Source organism: Branchiostoma floridae, chromosome 9, assembly GCF_000003815.2.
Source record: "Branchiostoma floridae strain S238N-H82 chromosome 9, Bfl_VNyyK, whole genome shotgun sequence".
NCBI classification, from domain to species: Eukaryota; Metazoa; Chordata; class Leptocardii; order Amphioxiformes; family Branchiostomatidae; genus Branchiostoma; species Branchiostoma floridae.
Genome location: NC_049987.1, coordinates 11,211,204 through 11,236,430, shown reverse-complemented (window position 1 = coordinate 11,236,430; position 25,227 = coordinate 11,211,204). Strand labels below are relative to the sequence as shown.

The 25,227-nt window shown below is 39.4% G+C and overlaps 5 protein-coding genes and 1 long non-coding RNA gene across 18 annotated transcripts in view; 2 read left to right on the top strand and 4 right to left on the bottom strand.

Annotated features, from left to right (window-relative positions):
• Window position 1: 1 nt before the first annotated feature.
• On the bottom strand, window positions 2-655 carry LOC118422678 (E3 ubiquitin-protein ligase Midline-1-like). Its single transcript, XM_035830369.1, has one exon. It carries the CDS (start codon window positions 567-569, stop codon window positions 90-92), a length of 480 nt encoding a protein of 159 aa, XP_035686262.1. The 5' UTR covers window positions 570-655; the 3' UTR covers window positions 2-89.
• A 553-nt stretch (window positions 656-1,208) lies between these two features.
• On the bottom strand, window positions 1,209-7,758 carry LOC118422669 (protein-glucosylgalactosylhydroxylysine glucosidase-like). Of its 5 annotated transcripts, none has more exons than XM_035830354.1 (10): window positions 7,671-7,758; window positions 7,121-7,237; window positions 6,632-6,834; window positions 6,049-6,271; window positions 5,086-5,888; window positions 4,555-4,764; window positions 3,697-3,926; window positions 3,146-3,324; window positions 2,545-2,672; window positions 1,209-2,237 (listed from the first exon to the last, which is right to left on the bottom strand). In XM_035830354.1, the coding sequence occupies exons 2-10, from the start codon at window positions 7,225-7,227 to the stop codon at window positions 2,179-2,181; spliced, it is 2,142 nt and encodes a 713-aa protein (XP_035686247.1). In that variant the 5' UTR covers window positions 7,228-7,237; window positions 7,671-7,758; the 3' UTR covers window positions 1,209-2,178. The 5 variants fall into 5 exon arrangements, with proteins under 5 accessions (XP_035686247.1, XP_035686246.1, XP_035686250.1 ...); XM_035830353.1 differs by having other exon boundaries at window positions 7,121-7,249; window positions 7,671-7,748; XM_035830357.1 differs by having other exon boundaries at window positions 7,639-7,733.
• Window positions 7,759-8,094: 336 nt separating this feature from the next.
• Window positions 8,095-9,870, top strand: LOC118422676 (NADH dehydrogenase [ubiquinone] 1 alpha subcomplex assembly factor 4-like; the record flags this gene model as incomplete). Its single annotated transcript, XM_035830366.1, is given in 4 exon segments — window positions 8,095-8,259; window positions 8,601-8,698; window positions 8,939-9,047; window positions 9,251-9,870. Coding segments are annotated over 4 exon segments (582 nt in total). The 3' UTR covers window positions 9,469-9,870.
• Window positions 9,871-10,464: 594 nt separating this feature from the next.
• LOC118422672 (glycoprotein endo-alpha-1,2-mannosidase-like) lies at window positions 10,465-13,780 on the bottom strand. Its single transcript, XM_035830359.1, has 3 exons — window positions 12,545-13,780; window positions 11,997-12,106; window positions 10,465-11,679 (listed from the first exon to the last, which is right to left on the bottom strand). The coding sequence occupies exons 1-3, from the start codon at window positions 13,329-13,331 to the stop codon at window positions 10,984-10,986; spliced, it is 1,593 nt and encodes a 530-aa protein (XP_035686252.1). The 5' UTR covers window positions 13,332-13,780; the 3' UTR covers window positions 10,465-10,983.
• Window positions 13,781-13,935: 155 nt separating this feature from the next.
• The window catches only part of LOC118422667 (SR-related and CTD-associated factor 4-like), a 31,285-nt gene continuing 19,993 nt past the window's right edge, over window positions 13,936-25,227 (top strand). For 3 of the 9 annotated variants that reach the window (XM_035830350.1, XM_035830344.1, XM_035830342.1), the window contains exon 1: window positions 13,938-14,236. In XM_035830350.1, the coding sequence (XP_035686243.1) occupies window positions 14,198-14,236 (39 nt within the window). In that variant the 5' untranslated portion in view covers window positions 13,938-14,197. Of the gene's footprint in view, window positions 14,237-25,227 lie in introns of all 9 variants that reach the window. The other 6 variants (XM_035830348.1, XM_035830343.1, XM_035830346.1 and 3 more) reach the window with 3 other exon arrangements.
• Window positions 22,084-24,990, bottom strand: LOC118422681. Its single transcript, XR_004831947.1, has 3 exons — window positions 24,802-24,990; window positions 22,868-22,984; window positions 22,084-22,486 (listed from the first exon to the last, which is right to left on the bottom strand). It is a non-coding gene; the product is annotated as an uncharacterized LOC118422681 (long non-coding RNA).

Here is a 25,227-nt window from a genome sequence, read left to right as displayed (position 1 = left end):
TGCATGCAGATGGTGGTCTGACACGACGAACAGTAGATCGTCACAGTTTCTGCGTGCTGTGGACACCTTATCCTCTCCTCCTCCTCCACTCAAGGTTTCCTGAGCGTGTGTCTGGCCAGGTACCCCCTAGGCGGGTGAACCACGGGGAGACACCGCGAACAGTAGGCCAGGCGGCACTCTACACACGTCATGGCCGCTGCTGACGATCCCACGCAAAAATCACACAGAACAAGCTTCCCCTCAAACTCACTCACAGACATTTTCCTTCCCTCTTTCCCATTGTCCTTCAAGTAGCCCTTCACAATGTTCTGTAGGAGAAAGTTTCTTGGAAGATCGTCCACAACTTTCTCCTCAAGACTCGTTTCTTGTCCACACTGCGGACAGGTGATGACATCTGCTGTCGTCTCATCATGATTCTCGACGGTATTTTTATGTCTTCTTTCCAAACCCTTTGCAAGTTTTCTGACACACACCAGACAGAAGCTATGGTGACACGTTAGCATGACGGGGGAACTGTACAGGTCCGAGCAGACGACACATGTCAGTTCTCCGGCTAGTGCAGACGCCATCTTGGATACTAACTAGTAGTCTGTCCGTAAACAGGTGGTTTGAAAAATTACGTAAGCCGGAACTTCAGGGCGCCTATCTTAAACTATCCAATAACGATGAACAATCACAGCACGGGCTTAAAGAGAACCCTCAATTGGCTGACGTTAACGATATGCTGCAAAAGATCCACCAATGAGGGTTGTTCTGTCAAGTGACATAGTGAACTGTTTGGTATGTACCCTAAGGCGGTTTGGGGGTAAAAGAGTAGCTTAAGAATGTCGCTTACACGACCCATCTTATAAATCACTGTGCCACCTCTTTGTGATCATTTACAAACAGGAACATTTGGAACTCAATCGTTGGCTATTTCAAAATGTTGTAAGTGGATAAATGACCAGAAAAGTTGCTAATGGAAATATGAAAATGTACTATTAGATAGATACTGATGATGGATGATGATGAGATAGATAATACATTTGGATACGAATGAGAAAACTGTACTTGCTATTTTCAACATTATATTGTGTTGTGCCTACTGCACTGCCTAGGTCATGCTACTATAAATGCCATCAAATGCATGTGGGTTTACCTGATTAAAAACCTTGCACTAGAGCAGCTTAACACAAAGAAGATATAAAAAGAGAACATTGAAACTCATGAAACAGAATGTCTCTTTATTCTTTCACAGCTCCTAATAACTCCTCTCAGCTCCATAAGCTTTTCTTTCAGTTTCAATGACAACCATATTATATGTAGCAGTAGTGCAATATCTTTGCCGGTTTGCAAAAACCACACACTGAAAAATCAGCACACAGAATGTTATCCATATTTTGCTAAACAAATTAAAATTTGAGAGCAGATAATCCAGAAGTGAGTTGATAGCAATTTTCTTTTTTTTTTGTTATGAAACAGCAATATTATCTTTTTTTTCTTCTAAATAACAAAATGATAGACACTATAGGTAAAGGTAATCAGATATGGCACAGCCACACACTGAAAAGTGGGTTTAACATAACACAGCTTTGAGTAACCAAAGATTATAGTGACAAATATACAAGATATTAAAAGATATCAAGATATCTTTCTCTGAAAATAAGAATCAACCAAAAACCAAATAAATAATCCTAATTCTTTGAATTTAGAAGACTTGAGATGACTGCAAACTTTTTTTTAGATAAAGCTAGTTATCTCTTCCTTTCATCTTATTTGGCTTATACACAACATGTTAGCTGTAATACCTGTAATCTCATAGTTCAAAAGAAGACTTTTGGATCAAATAAATGACAAAAATTGTGTACTCTTTTAACACAAGTCTTTGCTGTACCATTTTATGGTTCCTTTCATCATGATTGAGACCAGAGAAATAAAAAGGAGTGTCTATATAAATTTGTAATCACTTGTATGCGGATACATTTCATCCACAACAATGCCAGATAGCTACTTTTAAGTGCTCAAGCATCTGATGAATAATTAATAATACATAATAATAGCTTTCAATTCATTCCAAACTATAGTAATTTTCTCTCTAAATGGCACAACACAACCCAGCTGCAAGTCAAATTTAACCAGCCACAAGCAGCACTTTGGCCTATATTATTAACTCTACACAATGAAAAAGGCACTGTTGAACTACAGAGTTGTCTTGGGGAATATTGAGGCAGCTCCTCTGGAAAACACCACAGGTACTCCTGAAACAATGAACAAATGTATCAAGATGAGAAAAAAATGCTTGTTGACAGATTCTCGTATTTCACTTACATTTGTGTTGTGAGGTACGGAATAGACTGTCACTATGAAGTAAATATATAGTAAGAAAACTTTTAAAATCCTGCAAAGGATATCAATCTAATACATAACAAACACAACACTTACATTTGTAGTCAGCAAACCTAGTGTTTTTCTAACAAGAACTATTATAAAAAGTCTGGGTTACCATTGTCCCTTAAATGACATATTTAGTCCTGAGTATGGATTATGATGGATATATAAGTTCACCTGGCTGTAGGACATGTTCCTGCCCTGTGGCCTTGACCTTCAGAGTCAGCTGCTGGTGACCTTTGTCCTGTCGGGTCAGCGTGACACGAATCTGGTTACAGTCGGCTTCGAAGTTCAGCTTGTTCCGTCTGCATCAGATTACATCATATATCATATTTTCCATCATACAGAAAAAAGAACAAAACCACATGGCATTGTAAGCAAATGAGGAGAGATGACTGTTGTCCACATCAAGTCAGCCTTTTTTTCAGTTAGAGGCAGTTTAAGTATGTTGTATTGATCATGACAAATTCTGTAGACTTGAGTACTCTAGAATAGTTTTAAGAGCTGCAATGCAAGTTGACATTACTTAGTTCACCCAGTGCAAGAAAGGTCTTCTTTCAATACCCAGTGCAATAAAGTTCTACTTTCAATGAAAAGTTAGTCAAAGATAGTCTCTGTCACTAAGCAGACTGAAAGAATACAAGGTTTTATATCACACTAAGTCTTGCACACTCCAAGAATACTTAAGTCACAACTAAGACAGTCACCTATCTCATCTATAGTTCAAAGCTGCACAGAAGAATGCTGAACCCCATCCCTATGTTTATCATGGTCTCACCTGTAGTCCAGTCCTATGATGTTAAAGTTGGTGGTGTCAGCTGGTAGTGTGGGGTGGTAGTCCAGCTGAGTCTCCTGCAGGCGGATCCCACCGTAACCGTTGAGAACCGCCTGCAGGAAGCCTCCCATACCGGTCATGAAGTTCACTGCTCCTGCACCAAAACTGGTTTCTGTCCACACCTGCAGAAATGATGATTGCTTATTCCTTATCAAAGACTAGAATTAGATAGTTGAAGCTTGGGCTAAGTCAATTTCTTGCTTTGGAAATTACGGTTCAACTTTGATTCAGCAAAATGTTTAAACTTCCCTTTAAAGCACTGTTTTTGCAGAGAAATGGTAGATGCTAGTGCTGCAACTGACCATGGCCCAAAAACCATAAGATAAAAGGTAAAGGCAATGTTGACTAGGAGAATGGCTTTGCTACATAGTACTGCAAATATTTCTGTATAGGGTCCTACTATACAATCAATTTGAAACCTCATTGTACATTCCTAGATAAGACATGAAGCATAATTTTGAAAAAGGCTCAAAGTTTTTAGTTCCACTGCAAACCTTGAAGGGTTCTTGTATGTTTTTGTAGTTGCGGGCAAACAGACTGTTAGCCTTGGTGATGTTGCCCAGCTGCAGCCATCCCGTAGCAAAGATGCCCCAGGTCATGGCGGGTCCCTTCACATCTGTCACCCGCTCGTAGATGGTCAGGTCGTTCCTGTACACCTGCTCCGACATGTTGTACAACAGGGGGTAGCCCAGCAGGATCACGTCAGCCTGCTTCACCTGGATGTCTGGTGGGAGTAGATAGTTGGAAGAATAGAATAACATTCATTGATAAGTACACATATGCAAGTTTGAAACCACGTATAATGATGCACATGTACAACCTTAACTTGCGTTTATACAAATTGTATCTTTCTTCGGTCTCAAGAAACAAACAGCAGTTTTGTTAGCATGGCAAATACCGTAAATTTGAAGAGCAAGAATACAGCTGGATACCAGGCTACAGTTTTGTGGGAGATATATGTTTCCTTGAATGCAACATAGAGAAAACTGGTGTACTTTTCCTTGGCTTTATAAGATTGTGATTACATATAACCATTTCCAAGACAAAGAGGAAAAATAATTTTTCTGTCATCATGTACAAATCTTTGTTTCATGACAGGTTAAGGCACATTTTGGTAGTTTTGGTCTACAAATGTTAATACAAACAGTGTTAATACAAACTGAGGCTTTTTTTGCATTACAGTTTTATGAAAAGGTTTCATTTCTTCTATGTATTACTAAGTACTTGTAAAATTGCATTGCTAATTTTATCATTGTTGAAAGAGCATAGCATTCTCTGTCACATACAAACCTTCATTTTATGACAAGACATAAATATTGATTGCACAGAAAATGGAAATCATTTGTACATACTTGTATTGTAGCCTTCATATTCAGGATGATACTGCTTAGTCTTGTCAAATGGGATGTACATGTTGTCAACAATGTCTGTCCAGTTGCTAGGTGGAGACTTCCCTAGCAACTTGGCTATCTTGGAAGCAAAGCTCAGACTGTACATGGCCACAATATTGGTGTAGACAGAGTTGTCTACGTTCTCATGGTACTCATCTGGTGGCATCACAGCTAGGAATAAAGGAGAATATCAGTGATGATAAAGTTGTAATACATAAACATGTAGAATTATAGGACTTGTTGTCTACATTATAGTGGCACTATCAGAAACTTTGATGTTACAAAAACATGTAACTAAACAGCTTGGCTTACATCTATTTTTCTTGATGGTTAAATCTCATTCAAAGAGTGTCAAAGCTACAAATCTGCAACACTTCAAGTGAAAGACAATCAATCATGATTTTTTTTCTGACTACATGTATCTTTGATCAGTTTATTGTTCTTGTTATGATAATGATGATAAAAAATTGACAATCTTCAGTGTTGACATACCTCTTATAACATACTTCTTCTTCTTATCATCATACTGTGTGCGGCTGGCCCAGAACTGAGCCATACTGGTGATGAAGTCATAGCCTTTTTTGTACAACAGGAAGTTCACATCCATAGTGGACAGGATGTACTGCTGTGCTGCAAACGCGATGTCTCCCGTCACATGGTGCTCGTACTTCAGGGGTCCTGGCGCCGGACACACCTCGTGACCAGTGTATGCGCTTTCCCACGGGAACATTGCACCGTTGTACCCCCTCTTCCGTGCGTTATCCTTTGCTGCGTCCAGCACACGAGTGCGAGACTCCAACATGGACAGTCCTAACTCAGGATGCAGGAGCAGTATAGGAGGGTACATCCACGTGGCCTGGTCCCAGAAGATGTGGCCTTGGTAATCTGCTTGGTACTTACCATTTGCCAAACCACCTGGACTGACCCCGAAAAACTCAAAATCTTTTGGAGCATTCAGAGGAGGCAGAGAGCTGAGGATGTAGTACAGACTACCATAAATAGCTTGTTGTAGCTGGAGGTTCCCTGTTGTTTCAATTCTGCCCTCCTCCCACACTTTCAGCCAGGACTGTGTGTGGTTGGTGTACAGTGTACCCTTGCCTGCAAGGTTTGTCCCAACATGGTAGAACTGTTCTGCCTCCTTCTGATTGGATGAGATGGATGTGATGAATGTCCAGGTCTGTGATGATTGGTCGGCTGGAAGGGTGATGTTATCAGGGACAGGGGTCCACACTACATGCACAATTGGCTTATCTCCTCCCTTCAACTCTGGTGTCTTGATTTTACCAAGCATGTACCTGCATATCATTATTTTAAGAAAAAAAGAAAGAAAAGACAGATGAATTGTTATAACAAGCTATCATGTTAATGATGCACAAAACTGTGCATCACAATACAAAGAAATAGGTATAGTAAAGCAGATTTTTTTCTCAAGTTTCAGTATATTTCCAAACCTACTTTCCTCCCTGGAAGTCAGGACCATCATGAAACTCCACATCATCACTTGGACCCCCCATGTTGCTCTTCAGGTCCACTCTGATTGGTTCAGCCTCCCTGGTTGCCATGGCGTCCGTTCGGTTGACTGTTATCTCTGTAACCAGTAGTCTACTGTAGAACTGGTGAGCATAGGTCCGTTGTTGCACATTTGCCACCTCGGACTGTATTGTGTGGCTGAAAACTCCTGAAAGAAAAGTGAAGATAAACATTTTCAATCTGTTATTTCTATTCAACTACAAGCTTGGACAGTGACAGTATGTATGTAAAACATAGTCACAAGCATTTCATTCAACAAATATAGCAGCAAATAATAATTAGCATACAGAGGTACTTTAAGTACTATTTTGATGCTACTTCCAGGTATCTGATTCACAGAAAAAATTTACAATACTTTAAGTATCTATGACATGCAAATTAGTCCTGGCAATGCTTGAAGAGCATCTTTTGCTGATAGCCTTACTTGTATACATAGGCCTTTCCAAATGCTGGACTACAAGCAAAATACCATCTTCAACCATAGCTAGGTTCACATTGCTGAACATACCACGTGCCACATCCAAGGCATATGATTGGATGGTACTTCCATCCAGATTGACGGTAACCGACACAGTGGCAGGGATCCGGGCGCGGTGACTGGCCCCGCCCTCTCCGTTAAACAGTCCGTTCATGAAGATTGTGTCGCTGTAGACTGTGGTGGCCACGTAACCATTACCGACCGTTGCCATGAACTTTCTGTCCTTGGGAAGGCTGGAAAGACGTATACTTTTAATGTAAATGTACAAGTAAATATTAAGTTCAGACAATGACTACTTCTACTGTTATGATTGTTTCATACTTAAATCCTTATCATTTTATTTGAGCACAGAATTATGTCAGACAGATTATGGATAAGATAAAAATATTGAGGAGTTTAACTATTGACAGGACGAAATAACAGAATTTTTCACACTTTTTTTTCAACAGTGCAAACATATCTGTTATTGACAGGCTGATTGTGCTTATAACAACTCTAGATGACCATGTGAGGCCTCACCTGTAGGATGTGAAGACAGTTGCCTCATCATCCAACACCATAGCCAGGTTGACTTTGATCAACAGCAAGACAAGCAGTACCACGTGACATCCCATCTTGGACATCATACCTAGCAGCCTAGAATAAAAGCTAAAATATAAGGTAACAAGTTCTATTCTAGCAAAATAAAGTTTACCATTAAAGTAATACCAATAATAATAATAGGAACTGTACTCGTGAGAAAGTAAGTTAACACTGCAATTGTTAGCACAAAAGCTATGATCAATGTTGTAGCTATTTTGGTTTGCATGATAATAACAATATCATACGTAATCGAGTACTTGTAAACAACAAAACAAGGACTGTAACATGATGTTGGAAATGGGCGGGACAACGCTCCCTCCACTGAAACGGAAGTGTGCCCGATAACATTGATCGCTAAAAAGTGAAAATAAACGTATTTGAAAATGTTTACCAATGTCAAGTGTTAAATTGACCCCCGACAATCGTGTACCTTGAACCCTCTACAATAACTCTACCTTGACACCACGTTGGCGTAGGTTTATCTCACCTGCACCCAGCAAGGACACGATCATGTGATAGTCAGCCTGCGTTGCTGTACTGATTTGCGGTAAATGTCGTAAACACACTCCAGACTGCTGTAAAATGTATGGTAGAAGAGTCCATTCTAATGGGGCTTACAAAATGAAAAGACTATTTATTTTGTACAAAACTAAACCATAGATGGATTTTAAGTATTTTATGTCCTGTATTTAATGCCTAATTACTACAAACTGCCAATTACAAACTGTTTAGCTTTTGTTCGTAAAAATATTCAAATATGCTCCTTGAATGAGTGGTATATTCAGGTTACCGTAAAACAGGCTGGTCCATGAAAACCGGAAGGATCATGTGTTTGATAGTTTCGTAACTTTGAAGGACGTTGGTTTTCTCGACGAGTGTTTTTCCGTTGTAGTGATCCTTCCTACCTCAAGACGACGTGATGGGGTCTAAGATAAGCAAGGTACCCAAGGCAGGGTTGAGACCGATGAAGAACTTGAACGTGGAAGCCAGGGCACACCGACTTATTGATGTGGACAAACCTAAACCCGCGCCGCAATACCCTAGCACCAAGGAAGAGATAGCAAGAGTACAGAAACGTGTGTATACTATTGCAAATTTATTGTTGAGTGCCAAATGCATTCCTGTAATTCCAATGTGTTAGAAATTATGTCATCACAAAGGCTACTGTCGGCCTCAGTTACAATGTTACATGTATTTGTAAAAAATGAATTTGATTTCATAACTGTCCACTATTCATCACGTAACATCTTGTGCTCTACAGAAATGTGTAGTAGCAGATGTAGTACACATTGCAGATGAACCTTCATGGTGGCCTGGGTAACTGATATGGCTGCTACAAATGACCAACTACATGTAATGTTTGTCCATTGAAGATTCGAGCTGCAGATGCAATACTGAGTGTTCCTTTTCCTTTCAGTCCATCCAGAAATTGTAAAACAGCAGCAGACCAAAGATGTCAGACTAGATGATTTCCTCAAGCAAGTCAGGGTTGAGTCACATGACCCAGTACCCAAGGTAAGCTGACATCTTCAGCAACCCCCTTATGGCCTTAATTGGAGAATATCTTAATTGGCAAGAGTCCTCTTGCAGAATATACAGACATTACACAGCAGAAAGTGAAGCACATACAAACAACATTGTACTTCTACTAGTAGACAGAAAATCTAGTAGAGCAAAGGCAATAGACTTGACACATTGTGTTTTTTGTGTAAAACTAATAGTGTGTTTTACCTTCTTGTTTTCATGTGCTCTCAGACCACTGAAGGCGATAGAACAGAAGCTCTTCCAGATTCCAGTCAGACGTCATCCAGTACAAAACAAGTTACTTCAGGTGATACACTGGATGTCAAGGTAGTTACAGAAGGTGGGTTCACTAGGACTTTGTTATTCACTTTTGTAGTGTACAATCAATGATCAAAGTTCCAACGTGTTGATAACATTTTATTAAGAAATTTGAATGGTGTATTGTTTAATGGTCCAGGTGGATTAAAACATTGCACATTCTATACAACTGGATTCCATCTTCTACAGACTTTTTGTGCTATACATTTTGTAATTGCTTTCCAGGGAAGATGACTGTTTACCAGATTTTAGAGGTACTTGTAAGACACAAGAAGGACCCAGAAGAGTGGACAGCGGAGAAAGTGTCTCAGGACTTCAGTCTGGAGCTTGAACATGCCCAGGGACTCTTGACTTACTTCAAAACATTTGAGATCAGAGCAATTGGACAGATACCAGAGGAGATTAGAAAACAAATCAACCCTGGTACAAAGGCTGCGCCTTGAAGGCATGTCTACCCAGGAAAAATTTGAATGGGACTGTAGCTTTCTGTCTGACTTAGTATGTTGATGATTGATTGATTGGTTGATTGTTGTAGAAATGTATCTTTGTCGACTGCAAATAAAGTTCAAAAGAAGTATACATGTATGCTTAGTTTCAGCATATTAAATGATCTGTACTTTTCACAAATGCAGTAATGATAAATTGCTGCAAAATGATAGAGTATTGAATTGTTCTCTGGGTTTACAATATGAATGTGGTGTATATGTACATTTCAACTGAATATGTTGTCAAAGGATAGAGTACGACCACCTTTAACTTTCAACTTATAATTGATTACCACATTTACCAGTACACAACTGTTTTTGTTTACAGGTCTGGTATACATACCTTTTTAAAGCCTGTCATTGAAAAGTGTAACATCTTACAAAAAGTGATTCTGGTCTTGTGTCTTGGTTAAACATACATTTTACTTGTTCAGAATATGTTCAGGAAGTGCAAAGATCAAATTTGCAACAACTTAGCCAAAAAGTGAATTTGTTGATAAAAGGCTAATACTTATAGTGACAAGGTGTATTTATTTCCAGTAGTATACATTTGTATATGTACTGCTTTCTAGTCTTGGCTCTGAGATCTATCAGGAAAAATACTATAATGTGAAACAAGTGCAGAAAAGAAAAGGTATGAATCAGTGGAGTACAAAAATGTTTATGTACATTGTATTAAGTACCAACAATAAATGTGTCTATTCAGAACCTATACAACTGTCATGGTTGGCAATGGCTAATTGAGTTACTCAACTTTCTTTCAAAAGTACTGCAGAATCTTACGGCTGCAGAGTCCTCAAAAAGATGAGGTTGGCAGCCCTACCAAAAGAAGAAGAAGTAACTTTTAGAAATCATTGCATAAACTTAATCAATTCTTTGGCCTTCTCTATAACTTAAGTATAACAACATTTGCTCCGTATTGCATGCCTTCTACATAAACAAATATGCTTGAAGTCCAACCAAAAGCCAACTATGTATTTCTAAACCTTCAAGAATCATAACAAAATACTAACCTTACAAAGGTAAAGAAACTCAGCTGTATACATGAACTGGTATATATTGCTTTCAAAGCTTCAATGATAACGTGAAAAACTGGAATTTAAAAAAGGAAAAACAAAGCACCTGCAAGTAGCTATAGCAGCTTTACCTGCAAAGTAATGACTTCTCCAACTGAAAAATTATATAGCCAAAATTATTGCACCAGTTCAGAATTATATCATATTGTCAGATTCTGACCAATTTATAAAGTTACATTGTAATTATTGGCACAAATCTTAGATACTAAGCATTCAATCATCAAAGGTAACATATTTAGAAAAATCTGTGAAGACCAAATTTAATGAATCATTAAACATACACTCAACCTTGAAGTCAGTTCTGTATATAGATACCATGATTGCTTAGTTTGTCTACAGGAACAGTAAACGCATCAGTGTATGAGAAATATTCTACGTCTACTAGTAGCCTTTTCTGTTAGTGGAGATTTCTAAATTTCTCACTCCAGTTCCTAGTCAGCTTGAGGTAGAACTCAGGAGAGTTTGGTGTGTAGTCATTGTAGGTGTATTCCCCTACCTTCTTGGGCATAGCCATCTCAACCTGGGTCCCTTCATGCCACTCATTAAAAGAAGTCACCGAAATGATCTCCGGATTAACATCAAAAGCTGCCTGGAATGCATCATTGTAGTATTTCCCATTGAGCCGCTTTCTAGTGTTCCTTTCATTCCATGGGCGCACCCTGGTATCAACATAGCCAGGTCCGATGCTGGGTATGAACATGATTTTATTTTGGTTCGCAAACTGCTTGAGTGTTTTCCAGTTCGTGAAGGAAGAGCCATATGTGAATCCGTTTGTGGCAAAGTATGTGTAAAATCCATCGAACCCACCCTGGACAATCTCATTCTTGTGTTTCATTTCGACCAGGAGGCCCAGGAAAATGGCATCATAGGCTGTGTTCCTGATAGTGTGTGAGCCAGAAGGCGAGAGAAGATTTTTCCAGTCCTTGGCAGGGAGATTATAAGAGTCATATATGTAGAACAGTGGGAGGTTCTTGCCATTTCTGGTATGGCGGTAGAAGGCAGGGTGAGCTCCGTATGTATCAACAATGTACCTCACGGAATGCTGTAGGCTCCAGTCTGTCCTGCCCTCATAAGGTTCAATGTGAAAGGCAACCTGGGAGGACAAAAACAGAAACAGACTTGTATCATGCCTAAGGAAGTAATGGTTTTGACTTCAGAAGCGTACTCTGAGTAGGGTTAGGAATGATAAAAAAAATAAAAAATCAGAACCATTTTGCATGTACTGATCACTCTCGCAAAATGTATTTGGCCATAGCCAATCTATGCAGTCTTATTATACATGTCAGTTTGCTTTATTCAGAATATAAAGTAGACTAGTTGATGAGGTATAAAGCCAGTACTTTCAGAACTTATCTCAATACTGCTAATATATGAGCCCATATTATGAGAGACAGGTTGTTGTCAGCAAACCTTTAGGCTGTATTTCTGTGCAGCATCCAGTAGGGCTGGGATGAGAGAGTCACTGGGCTGGCCCTCATTATCTGCCTGCTCTGGAGGGTACCATGATACTGCAAAGACTCCTGCAACAGACAGATTCCGTACACTGAAAATATCATCTGTTGCCACAAGTATTGGACAAATTCCTGTCTGACTATCAGTGGGGTCTGCGTACAGGTAGTGATTGAGAATAACATAAAACTCAATTTTCATGAATATTAATGAATAGCCTTCTATGTCATAGATAGAACTATCGGTTGCCTCGTTTGTGAGGGTTTGCTAAACAATATTCAAATACAATTCAATCTCTACAACTGGATAAAAAACACCAACAGAGATTTACTTCTGGACATTTTGAGTGACATCCATCAATTGTTCTGCCAATTCATTCTAGTGATGCTGAAGAAGACTAATGGATGTCACTCAAAACATCCGGAAGTAAATCTCCATTTTTTTCTTAAACCCAGTTGTAGACATTGAATTGTATTTGGTTGCCTCAGTTTTGGGACCCATAAACTCACCTATTCCTGCATATCTCATCTGCTGCATATGATGTTCAATAACAGCAGGATCTGAGGAGCTGTACGCTCCCAGGCTGGGGTAGAAGTTTGCTCCTACATCATTTGGGGGTTCGTGTCTTCCTGTCGGCCATTTCTTTGCCTCCTGTTTGCTCCAATGTGGAATAAGGTTGTGGTTCCAGTGCAGGTATTTCCCGTTATGTTCAGGGTTGCCATACCATGGGTAGTAGAAAACATGCAGGTTGTAATTTGGTGGAGCAAAATCCTTCTCTCCAAATGCTGCAGGAATATCTACTTTGTCATTGTTACTTTGACCAGGATTGATTCCAACACGAGGCACAAAATCCTGTTTGGAATTGGAGTCAGCTTCAACAATCTCTTGGACATCCTCGTATTGTTTCTGCTGTTGGCTGTCTGCTACAAGACCAACATGCGGGAGAAAGACTGGATGCTTTTCTTCACTTATCCCCGGGCTCTTGACAGTTTTGTTGTCTTCGAGTAATACTTTAGGCAGAGCAGTTCTGTGTAGTCTGTGTTGTGCCAATCTCTTCTTCAAGTCCACTTTTGGCAGTGCGAATGGACCGATTACCTGGTCGAGGGAGTTGTCAGACTGGGACAGGCTGTACACCGAAAACAAGCAGCTGCCCAGGAAACATACCAGGATGATTCCCACAAGAAGCTTCTCCGATCTCCACAACGCACGGAATGTCATGGTAGTCTTAGAAATAAATATGTACCGAACAGATGGGTCGACGGGTCCAGCTGCTTCAGGAAAACGCGTCAATCGCATACGCCCCTTTTCTTGAATTGTACGTGCAGCAGATTGACATTCTATATTTCATTCTAACCAAAGATAAATGACGACATGAATTATTTTGAAGCTACCTGTCTCAGCTTTAACCAAGGAGCTTTAACCTATACGTTTAACTTTAAGCTTTATCCACCACGGAGCGGAGTATGTTTACACTTCTTGGCCACTTTGTTTGCGACTGTCCTCTCCCGGATGCGGGTTCTTGGCGGAGCGTTTGAAGCTGCTGACGAGTTAGAATCACCATCTACACCATATGAGAAGGGCACTACATCCAACTGCACCTGCAGCTGCTGAGCAGCATACGTCACGGCACCTGCAGCTAAACACCTGTAGCTTCCACTGCACCTGCAAAACATGCATCCCTTCCCAAACTATCACTTCCGCATTGTATGACCTCTGTGACCTTTAGCAATGCATTGTGGGTCAAATTGGGTGTAGGTTGGATTTGTAAGATCTCATGTTATTGGTTGACGGCTGACTGAGTGTTCTAAAATTTTTCACAGTATTTTCTAATTCCTACTAACTTGTGTAACATTGCTCCGATTAAACCGTTACATAGCCAATATCAAATATGTTGAAAAGTCAAGATATACCATGTATACCCTTCAAATGAAGAAAAATAGCGATCAAGTAGCATTGCGTTGAAACAAAAGCAACCAATCAGTGGCCAGCTAACTTCTCATTGCTATAGTATTATGGGATATGGACTTCGCGCCATGTTGGGTCCCCTGATCGTCCAATTCTGTCCCGGCTTTTCTCGACAAATCTGAAGATTTCATCAAAAGTACAAAGGATTCCGAATATCTGAAGACACTTTCAAGTTCTAGAAGACACAGGGAGCAGCCATGGCCGGGATGGAGGCCGTACGGTCCTTCAATAACGAGGTAAGTCGCGGGGAAGTGCGACAGGTCGGGCCGGGGGAATAAAGAACATGGAGGCGTTTTCCTCATGTGGCCCCCGGCGTGGCGTCAGATATATGGAAATTTTCCAATGCGTCGTTTTTAGTTTACCGAAGTGGCCGAAATGCCAATCAATTATGAACATACGCAACGCATTGTGATATTCGAAAGATGTCACAGAATTTGCAAGTTTGAGGAGTGTTTGAGTTTCTAAGATCACAGTAAAAATGGTTAGGAAAACCGCTTGAGTAAACCACGTGTATACAAATAATTTTGATAAGATTTAGTATGGTCGGGGAAAATAAATGATTTCTGAGCATGATTTCGATTCGCATAGTTCGTTTTCTTGTCACGAAGGTATCTGCAAGCACCGATCTTATTCAATGTGGGGACACTCGGAGGAAAATCTTGTGGTGTTAGTAATAATCACATAAATATTTTATGATAAGCTGACTCTTGAAGAGACTCTGGAGCTAAGTACTAGTGGTATCGTGAATTGTAATTTTGATTGATTTATGATTTGGTGTTTAGTATATCTTTTATCCATTATATGGTATTTATCGTGTGAGATAATATTTTATACATGATGTTTGTGCTATGCCATGCCTGTATATGAATTAGAATTTGTATGAAGGTTGAAGTATATACTTCTACATAATTTGTGTATTCTTAAATTATAAGTAGAAGAATAGTAGTGCTGTGTACATAAACATATTTGTGTATCTATTTGTCATTGACCTTTATGTTTGGAAAAATTCTCTGTTATGTTGGTATGCTTTTCCATGCTTGATCATCAAGGGAATCAGGACGACTCGGACCATTACTAACTCGGCCCATTGAAAATCTGGTCAACTCGGACCACCCCCCTGGTCAAGTCGGACCACCCCCATGTACCAGTCGGACCAAAATTACTTATCTTTTGAAAAAAAAAGTTAATTTCACATTTCTTGGTACATTTGTACTAGTGTTATAAAGATTGTCACCAGCTGCTACTATTAGAACGTCCCACAGTACAGAACGTCAGAAGTTTCCTGGTCATATGTGCCGCGGGCGCCGGCGATATAAAAACCGCGATGTTAAAACAAAGTCGGCTTGAGAAAAAAATTCTTAATCAGCAATTAATCTTCAACAAGAATGATCAATGCCCACATCTTATTTGTCTAAGGCTATTGCGAAGAGCAAGTAATGATAAAGTGTATTAGAAGCGCCTCACACATATCCATTTGTCTGCACACGCTGCGTATTTCGGGGTCAACGACCTAATGTGCGCCGCATGGAACACCGAAAAGTTCCGATGAATTACACAATCCAATCAATCCAACCTACAGTTTTCTCATTTTAGAGTACATAAATATAAAACTAGTGTTGGGGATTACATTTTCGAAAAAAAATCAATTAAATAGCTGTCTAGGGGGGATGGTCCGAGTTGTCCCGGCAGATGGGCCGAGTTGACTGGGCCGAGTTGGTCATGGTCCGAGTCGTCCGACATTCATCATCAAGGTGACACCAACATTTTGAACCTATAGTATAAGATTTGTCATCGGCTTGAGAAGAATTTTGCCAACAACAATATCATAGAAGGAAGTGCAAAGTTGTGTAGCTATGACGGAATTCCTATAGGGGAACCTTGAAAGGTGGACTTCCTTTACGTAAACTTGTATGTGAGAAATAAATTGTCAGTGAATAATAAGGTCTTGTTGAAGGTCAACTTCTTTTATCACCCTTGTCAATGAGATGAAAAATTCGTAAGCCTTGATAGTAGGGGAGAAGGTACAAACTGCTGTGATGTACAAGTGACTGAAGAACATATTTCATACATTTTTACATTTTTATTAGAAGGAAACTTTTTTACCCAGGTGCTTCCCCCAAAAAAATAGGTGGAATGAAATCAATAAGCCATAAGCCAGGGGATGCAGTTTTGTCTTTGCTTCTTTCTGGTATTTTGGTCATTGGTTGTCAATATGACATCAGTATATTTCATGTCTTGTGGCTGTAAGTTGTTTTATCCTCAGAAGGAAGCTTGGTTACTTGGTGTAAAAGTGTTGTTTACAAATTGTCTATGTTTAGATGACCTGTTTGTCTTTGATCAGCTGTCTTTGGTCCCGTGCATGATGCAAAAGATGAAACGGTTCTATCGGTTAGGCCAGCTGAAACGGATAAGTTTTGTCATCATGAACGCTCCGAAACGGATTTGAAGCGATAGGAAACGTTTTTTTCGGAACCTCCTCACGAGGTAGTATTGAAACGGTTTCTTCCTTATCCGGAATTGCGAATTTGCGTCATGAACGCAAAAGCGGCGCAATCCGTTTTACATCCGGGCATATGCGTTGAACGGTTCATATTTGGTGGCGCCACGGGAAAAGTGCAATTTTTTATCTGTCATTTGGGTGTTTCGGCCACATTTTCAATCGTAAAATTCGCTTTTATTATCGGGCCGCCTCCTGGTCGACTGAAGAGCCAGCAGTCCTGATATCGCAAGGGGAATGTTTCAAGAGATCCAGTGGAAATGTCATACTCATAGCATGGCATATATAGGGACCACAATATTAATGTTTTCAGAGGCATTTCCAATGTCTTAACAGAACCCAGCTTCGAATTCAGTAAGACTTTGGTTCAATTTCGATCCAAGACCAATAATCTGACAAAGAAATACAAGTTTGGGCAAGATCACAATAACCTCAGGGGTCAGAGGTCGCATTACCATGCATTTTCAAGGAACTGAAATGGTTTGCAAGTTTGCATCGTGAACTCAAAATGCAAACTGTTTCCTGTCCTTTGCTGTCGGATTTCCAGGCCTAACCGATAGAACCGTTTCATTTTTTTGCTTCATGAACAGGGCCTTTGACTGCTAGGTGATACAAAATCAAACTTGCAAAATAGTTTTATGAATGTCCTCAATTACAACTGACATTGATAATGGAAGGATGATAACAATGTGCTTGCTAACAATATCAGATGAATGTCTCCTCAGGAATGTATTGCTTTTGATTTCCTTGATTCATTTATTGCATTACCTGGACATGATGCCAGGTATTGGCCAATAGGAGGGTTTGTCCTGTGTTCATGATAAAGATGCAGATAGGTTAAACCTTCTTTTGGAATTAGGCAAGCCAGGTAGCTATGTATGATTTCTTTGCTTATCAGCAAAATACAGCTTGTACATTTACTACAACCAGGTTTGTTGCTTTGCTGCCCTAAGATATAATAAAACTGATGGCGCTGTGGAATTTATTCTGCACAATGCATTACAGCAGTTCCTTCTAGTGCTAGTCAGGTTTTTCCTCAAAAATATGGAGGCACTAGGATGTGGAGTGGCATTGTAGACCTTTTTGCCCTTTCAAGTCAGATGGGTCACCATTAAAGACTGTGGTCACATGTGGCCATTAGAATTTAGACTTGATTTACTTGAAATTTTTTGGACGGACACCAATGGCATTCAATGCCTATTACTATATTACTTATTAGCTTTGTTTAAATTGGCCCCATGCGTGCATGCATGGGGTACCCAAATTTTTGTATCCATCCTAGTTCCTACCTCAAGTGTCATACCTCCAGTGTAGACTACAACCGTCCAGCAGGTATAGTCTGAGACAAGGCGCTTGTAAAAGCTACACTGTTGTCCATTGGCAACATGAGATCTGGCTGAAAGTAACATTTGGCCTCATGCATGACACAAAAATCGGAATGGTTTTATCTGTTTCAGTATGCTGAAACAGATTGATTTGTAATCATGAACGTTCCCAAACGTAATTCTTTGCAGATATTTTCAAACACTCTCTCGAAAGTGGATTTGAAATGGTTTCTAATTACATTATATCTAGAATGGCAAACTGTCATGTAAACACAAAAGTGGCATGAATCCGTTTTGCTGCATTGTGCATCCGAGAATGTGTGGCCATAGTTCTTGGTGCCAGCAGGTATGTGAATGTTTTGACCTGTCAGCAAATATTTTGAGTGCATTTTTTTTCATCGTAAAATCTAGTTACGGCTGCTCTTTCGAGTTCTCACTAGGCAAATGAGCAGCTTTGGCCAGTTTGGCTTTGATTGCTTCTCCATACTCCTATTCGGCCGATGCTTCGTTCATTATGGCTATTGCAGCAAGGCAAGGAACAAATCCCTTTGTTGCTAATGCCTTCTCACCTCAAGGGCCTAGCTATTGCATTCCCTTCCACTGTTACTAACCATTTTCCAGATAGTTGAAAGCAAAAAAGAAATGAGCATGTGATTATTGACTACTCTGAAGTTAACCTCTTGACCAGATAGTAGAAAGCAAAAAAGAAATAAGCATGTGATTATTGACTACTCTGAAGTTAACCTCTTGACCCTTGATAAGTGCCATTAGTGGAGTATATGTTACTATTTTATTTTACAAGATGGAGTGCAGCGGAAGTCTCATGTCTGTGCATGTAAAAAGAAAGCTGACGTATGTCATTGTCATACAGCAAGATATTTTCCTGGTATAAAATTGGGTCCAAGTATACTAATAGCATCCCTGGTCAAACAGAATTTTATGCCTGTCAAACAAAGAGGAGCACATGGTTAAAACACGGGGCTAGATTGAAGCTTGTGTATCACTATCAGTCTCTCTGTACAATAGACATAATGCAGCATTTTCATTCGTCATTAATTTAATGCCACAGGTTTTGTCATTAAAAAGTTTAAGACTGGAAGAGTTGCAAGGTTATGGGTAAGAGGTTGAACTCAGAAGTCTATGTGATAGATTTGGGTTTGCTTTATTGCCATTTCTGTGTTTGTGGACAATCATGGCTTGAGAAGAAAGGGATAGATCTTTATGATAATTGACATGCAGGAAGGTGTCGAGAGGTCAAGGTCGGCTATGGGCCACCCTATTTAATTTCTAAATTGCCCCAGAATCAGGCTTTTAGCTAAGATTTCATTATAGGGGGTCCAAATTTCTTGATGATGCGTGGCAAGTTATCTAGGCGTGAGTATTGTAGGTGGGTCTGGGGACATCCACCTTCCATGGTGCAGAGTTTAAAAGCATTTTAAGTTGTTGTAATGGTACATTCTAAGGTATCCTGAAGGGCACAATCAGGGCTTTTTTTAAACCGGGGAACGGGGGCGCCGCGCCCCGATACTATCTATGTGCGCCCCCTTACTCAAATTACCGATTGTACTTTCTCTTTCAATGTAGCATTACTTTACCATATTCACAACATGCAGTCTGTTTCAAACTGATCCTTTTTCCAGTGAACATGTAACAAAAACAACATACAATAATGTATCTTATTATTACAAGCTTCATTACTCTCAAAATATCCCAAAACATATTAATAAAACCACAAAAAATAACAATTTCTGGCTTTGAGTAAAGCACACAGCAGCATGCCCACGTTCTCATTGATAAGTTCATGGGAGGTTGGAAGAGTTCATTTTAAGTATTAACAGGGAAAACATCTTTTTCTTGGACTGTAAATTAAACATCCTTTCTTGGAAATATTTTAATCCATATTGCACAGTAGATTCAGATGGATAAATCACTACACAAAAGTAGTTAAAAACATAGTAATCTATACTAACCATCACATCAAAATGTTGTAAATAAAATCTTTCCCCCAATAGATTATTAAGCACTGCAACATCCTTCTGTTGTTAGCTCCTCCCCTTTCTGTCTGGCCCCAACTACCTGACTCCACACACTGGCTACAACTCTTTTGATGTGAAACATGATATCCCTGTGACACACTGATACAGCAGAGATTGTAGCAAACTTGAAAAAGTGTGAATATAACAGATCAAGTCTGCAGTTTCTCACAACATTGTAACAAAACATTTGTTGACGATTTAGCTGTACAAAATGAATATTTCATCTGCATATAACATATAAGTTTACAAGATATATACGTGCAAAATTGGCATTCCTCTATTCGAAACAATTCCAAACTCTCATCTCTTTCTACATTGAACAAGCATTACAAGCAAGAAAATTACATTTCAACCATAAAGAGCCTTGACGTTCGTAGGGCAATCACACAACTCAGAATTGGCTGTCACAAATTAAATATAGAAACCGGAAGATTCCAAAAAATCCCTATTGACCAGAGGGTTTGTCCATTCTGTCCAGAGCTAATCGAAGACGAATATCACTTTATGGTTGTATGTCCCAAATATTCCGATATACGCAATTCTCTATACAGAAGGCTGTCATTTTGTACACAAGGATTTATCCAAATGGACCTGAAGTGCAAATTCAGATACATAATGACATGTGACAATCCCTGCATGGCAGATATAGGAAAATATATCAAAGAAGGTTTTGACATTAGAAATTCCCCAAATGATTGTAAAAGCCTCCAATGATTGTAAGAAACTTATCCCATACTACAACTCCTGTATTAGTTAGATAAGCCCTAAGTTAAGTTATAGCACTGTAGTTATGTAGATGCCATACTTTGTACCTCGTACAATTGTTGTGCAATAAAGTTATATAAGGCTCAACATAGTGGTACAGAATGTAGTGTGACTGTTGCCTTGGGAGAAAAAGCAAATAGTATGCAAAAATAAAATAAATGGTTGCTTATGATAGCCATGCATAAGAATGGTGTTAGCTTATTGTGGCTACTAGCTATATCACATTAACAAACTATTTCTTCTCATAACATAGGGTTTAGATTTATCATTAATTCTTAAAACATGTGCACATATAAAGGGTGATTTGTGGATAGTTTGCAAAGTTAAATTCAGTTTATATAGATAAAAGAAAAGTTGGTTTATATAAAAAACTTGACTTGACTTGTATATAAATCTTTTGACTATTTTAAAATTTGTATACAAATGTTTATATTGAGAAACATTCTTATTAAGTGCTAAATATTGATATTGAGAAAGAAGAATAGCCTTTGAAGGTGTTGCACAATCCAAAAGAACTACAAAAATGTAACAAGTTTAGCCAGTTTTTTCATTGTGTTAATTGTATCTTACAGGCTACAAAATATGCCTTCTTGTAGTTTTACATGGTAAGGACAAACACACATTCAAGCTATGATTTTCCCCTTGAAGTAGCCTCAAAATGTCCCATTTTTACCTCATATTTTCAAAGGCTTCGCACAGCGGAAGGGGGGAACCCCCCTTCCGCACCAACCCCCCGCTTGGTCGCTCCGCTCCCTCGCCACACTGACCAAGCTCCCTCATACTAATTTTTTCTAGAAAAACCCCTGACAATTACTGTCAGACAGGGCACAGTGAGCTGTGGACTATGTCCACAAGTGACCTCGCGGCATCCCTGGTCAATCAGAATTTTATACTTTTGTCAGAAGATCTGTCCCCCAGTGTATGCTCGAAGCTTTTGAAAAGGGCATCCAGCGCATCAAATTTCGCATTATTGGCGACGCCTCAGGGGCGGAGCGCATTCTTACAGAATTACAATCGCTTTGAAAATATTCCAAAAATTGCACGAATGCATTCCCTAGGGAATTGGTTTTGAGGTAGCCTTCGGCCTGATCTTTGTCTGGAACAGAAAAGTCCTTTGATACTTCGAATCTGAAAGATACATGTACCATTCAATTGAATAATCTGCTCTTTTGTCACAGAAAAACACTGTTCTTAATGAATTCTTTTTATGTTTCTGGCAAATGAGAAAATGTGTTGATATTACAGCTTTGCTATTTTGTTGTTTACAAAGAACAAGGAACTCTATATCAATGGTATAATTAATGTTTCAAATATTTTTGGTTCACTTGTGATTGCAATTATATTTGAATTTTGCAAAATCTAGCTTGAAATAAAGCTCACTTTCAAGATGTTTGTACAAAAAAGAAAAGGTCATGACCACAGATATTGAGAGATACTAGTAATTTGCAAGACAAATGATCCACACAATTGCTTATAACTTTATTTCATCAACATACACATCAAACATACTTTTATTACATCTGAATATTACAAAATATTCAGTATATATAAAGCTTGCAGAACAGGACATTTTTTTGTTTTATAACTTTGGATGTTCGTCTATAACAGTGAATCTTGGTAATAGTGCATTCAAGGAGAAACTCTGTCTTGTAACAAGTTGTATGCATAGCTATTAGTACCACAGAGTCTGGAGCTATAGACTGATTGTCAAACCTCACTACATACGAGTATACATTGATTCCCGTTTTGCAGAGGTAACTACATGAAGTAGGTTGTATTTTAAAGCTGCTATTGCTGGTTTTCTGACTACCGCCCAAGTCCAGCTCTCTTTCTTGTGACTGTGGTCGATGCTGTCATGTAGAGCTGAAAGAAACAATGTAGAACAGGTTCGTTGTAGCTTAACACATGTTGGGAAACCCAATTGCACACTCCCATGAAAACGCTAAAACGCTAAAAGGCAAGGCAATAATATCTAAAAATGTATGAATCCCTATGGGTTCACTTATATGGTTTAGCTGTCAAATGTCGTCTTTCACATAATGCTCAAGCCAATTGATTAACCAGAACCCCCGCATTCAATTATAGGTTTGGTCTGGTTTTCAATACCCCTGATATTGGTGCCTGGTATAACCACGTGCACTTGAGCTTTCGGACTGTTTATCTGCCCACCACCCAACCTACTGTTTTACTCTACGGCTTTGGATACTGAAACTTTATGAGCAATAAGAACAATGGGTAACAGACCTCGTTATCCATGCCAACTGTTTGAACATCCTCCGCCTGTGTAACCTCTCTCCATGGCAGGCCGTAGGGTCTGGTCGAGTCATTCGTCTATCACCTGGTATTCTTATGCTGTAACTCCTTAATATGAGAAAAAGAGACAGATGTTGAATCACTCCGAACTTTGGTTTTTCCTACATTTGCATTCATTAGTTGTCATGACATAATTGTAATTAATATTTAGCGACAGAGAACAAAGTTTTTTTTCTATCCTCTTGAGTTTGACTTGACACAAAGACATTTCCCGTCCCGAAAGCTACAAAGAAGAAAGTTTTTTGTATCCTGTTGAGTTTGACCTGACACAAAGACATTTAGCTAATTTCCTGTTCCGACAGCTAAAGAGAACAAAGACATTTCCCGTTCCAATAGCTACAAAGAACAAAGGTTTTTTCTATCCTCGCGAGTTTGACTTGACACAAAGACATTTCCCGTCCCGGAAGCTACAAAGAAGAAAGTTTTTTTTTGTATCCTGTTGAGTTTGACTTGACACAAAGACATTTAGCTAATTTCCTGTTCCGACAGCTAAAGAGAACAAAGACATTTCCCGTCCCGACAGCTACAAAGAACAAAGGATTTTTTCTATCCTCTTAAGTTTGACTTGACACAAAGACATTTTCCGTCCCGACAGCTACAAAGAACAAAGGTTTTTTTCTATCCTCTTAAGTTTGACTTGACACAAAGACATTTTCCGTCCCGACAGCTACAAAGAACAAAGGTTTTTTTCTATCCTCGTAAGTTTGACTTGACACAAAGACATTTTCCGTCCCGACAGCTACAAAGAACAAAGGTTTTTTCTATCCTCCCGAGTTTGACTTGACACAAAGACATTTTCCGTCCCGACAGCTACAAAGAACAAAGGTTTTTTCTATCCTCGCGAGTTTGATTTGACACAAAGACATTTCCCGTCCCGACAGCTACAAAGAACAAAGGTTTTTTCTATCCTCCCGAGTTTGACTTGACACAAAGACATTTTCCGTCCCGACAGCTACAAAGAACAATGGTTTTTTCTATCCTCGCGAGTTTGACTTAACACAAATACATTTCCCGTTCCGATAGCTACAAAGAACAAATGTTTTTTTTCTATCCTCGTAAGTTTGACTTGACACAAAAACAATTCCGTCCCGACAGCTAAAGAGGACAAAGGGTTTTTTTCTATCCTCTTGAGTTTGATTTGAAACAAAGACATTTTCCGTCGTGACAGCTACAAAGAACAAAGGTTTTTTTTCTATCCTCGCGAGTTTGACTTGACACAAAGACATTTTCTGTCGTGACAGCTACTGAGAACAAAGTTTTTTCTATACCCTTAAGTTTGACTTGACACAAAGACATTTTCCGTCGTGACAGCTACTGAGAACAAAGGTTTTTTCTATGCCCTTAACTTTGACTTGACACAAAGACATTTTCCGTCCCGACAGCTACAAAGAACAAAGGTTTTTTCTATCCTCTCAAGTTTGACTTGACACAAAGACATTTTCCGTCGTGACAGCTACAAAGAACAAAGGTTTTTTTTTCTATCCGCTCGAGTTTGACTAAATGACACAAAGACATTTTCCGTCCCGACAGCTACAAAGAACAAAGGTTTTTTCTATCCTCTCAAGTTTGACTTAACACAAAGACATTTTCCGTCGTGACAGCTACAAAGAACAAAGGTTTTTTCTATCCTCGCAAGTTTGACTTGACACAAAAACATTTCCCGTCCCGACAGCTACAAAGAACAAAGGTTTTTTCTATCCTCTCGAGTTTGACTTGACACAAAAACATTTCCTGCCCAGATAGCCTGTGTGTCATCCTATTTACTTGTCAGTAAGGGACAATGAGCTGTTTTCAAATATCCATATAATAAAATGCTTCGGACAGTCATAGTAAACACAATGTATACTAGTATCAAGATCACTCACCTTTTGCGTTGCTTCCTCCATCGGGCCTCCGCACGTGCACGCCGACCTCTTTGCCTTTCTCCTACTTCTGAATTAGGAGAAATATGGTGAATAACTAAGAGGGCTTGAAGCACGTCCAGTCGTCCCCACTACAGAGTCCTCAATGATGGTCAAAATGATGAGATCTCCAAAATGGTCAGCTGAAATCCTGAGAATGTGCTTGATTGGTCGACCGACAATACATCATGTGGAACTCCGTCTCTTGTAATTAATCTTTTTTTATCTCTTGCTCCGCCCCTTTGGAAGGTCTCCGCCTCCTGTAGGCGGGACAAGTATCCGCCTCCTGTAGGCGGGGCTGTCTCCCACAAATCTATAGCTGTCCAACTCCAGATGGAGTGATTGATGTGTTTAGCATTGGCAGTGACGTTCCCCAAGGGGACCCTCTAG

What these genes read in the sequence shown, in the direction of transcription:
- LOC118422678 (XM_035830369.1), bottom strand. Translation starts at nt 569, where the DNA reads ATGGCGTCTGCACTAGCCGGAGAACTGACATGTGTCGTCTGCTCGGAC.
- LOC118422672 (XM_035830359.1), bottom strand. Translation starts at nt 13,331, where the DNA reads ATGCGATTGACGCGTTTTCCTGAAGCAGCTGGACCCGTCGACCCATCT. An exon ending in GATGAGATATGCAGGAATAG is followed by an intron (nt 12,107 to 12,544) that starts GTGAGTTTATGG and finishes TGTCTGTTGCAG; the next exon opens with GAGTCTTTGCAGTATCATGG. An exon ending in CACAGAAATACAGCCTAAAG is followed by an intron (nt 11,680 to 11,996) that starts GTTTGCTGACAA and finishes TTGTCCTCCCAG; the next exon opens with GTTGCCTTTCACATTGAACC.
- LOC118422669 (XM_035830354.1), bottom strand. Translation starts at nt 7,227, where the DNA reads ATGATGTCCAAGATGGGATGTCACGTGGTACTGCTTGTCTTGCTGTTG. An exon ending in ATATGAAGGCTACAATACAA is followed by an intron (nt 3,927 to 4,554) that starts GTATGTACAAAT and finishes TACTCCCACCAG; the next exon opens with ACATCCAGGTGAAGCAGGCT. An exon ending in ACATACAAGAACCCTTCAAG is followed by an intron (nt 3,325 to 3,696) that starts GTTTGCAGTGGA and finishes TCATTTCTGCAG; the next exon opens with GTGTGGACAGAAACCAGTTT.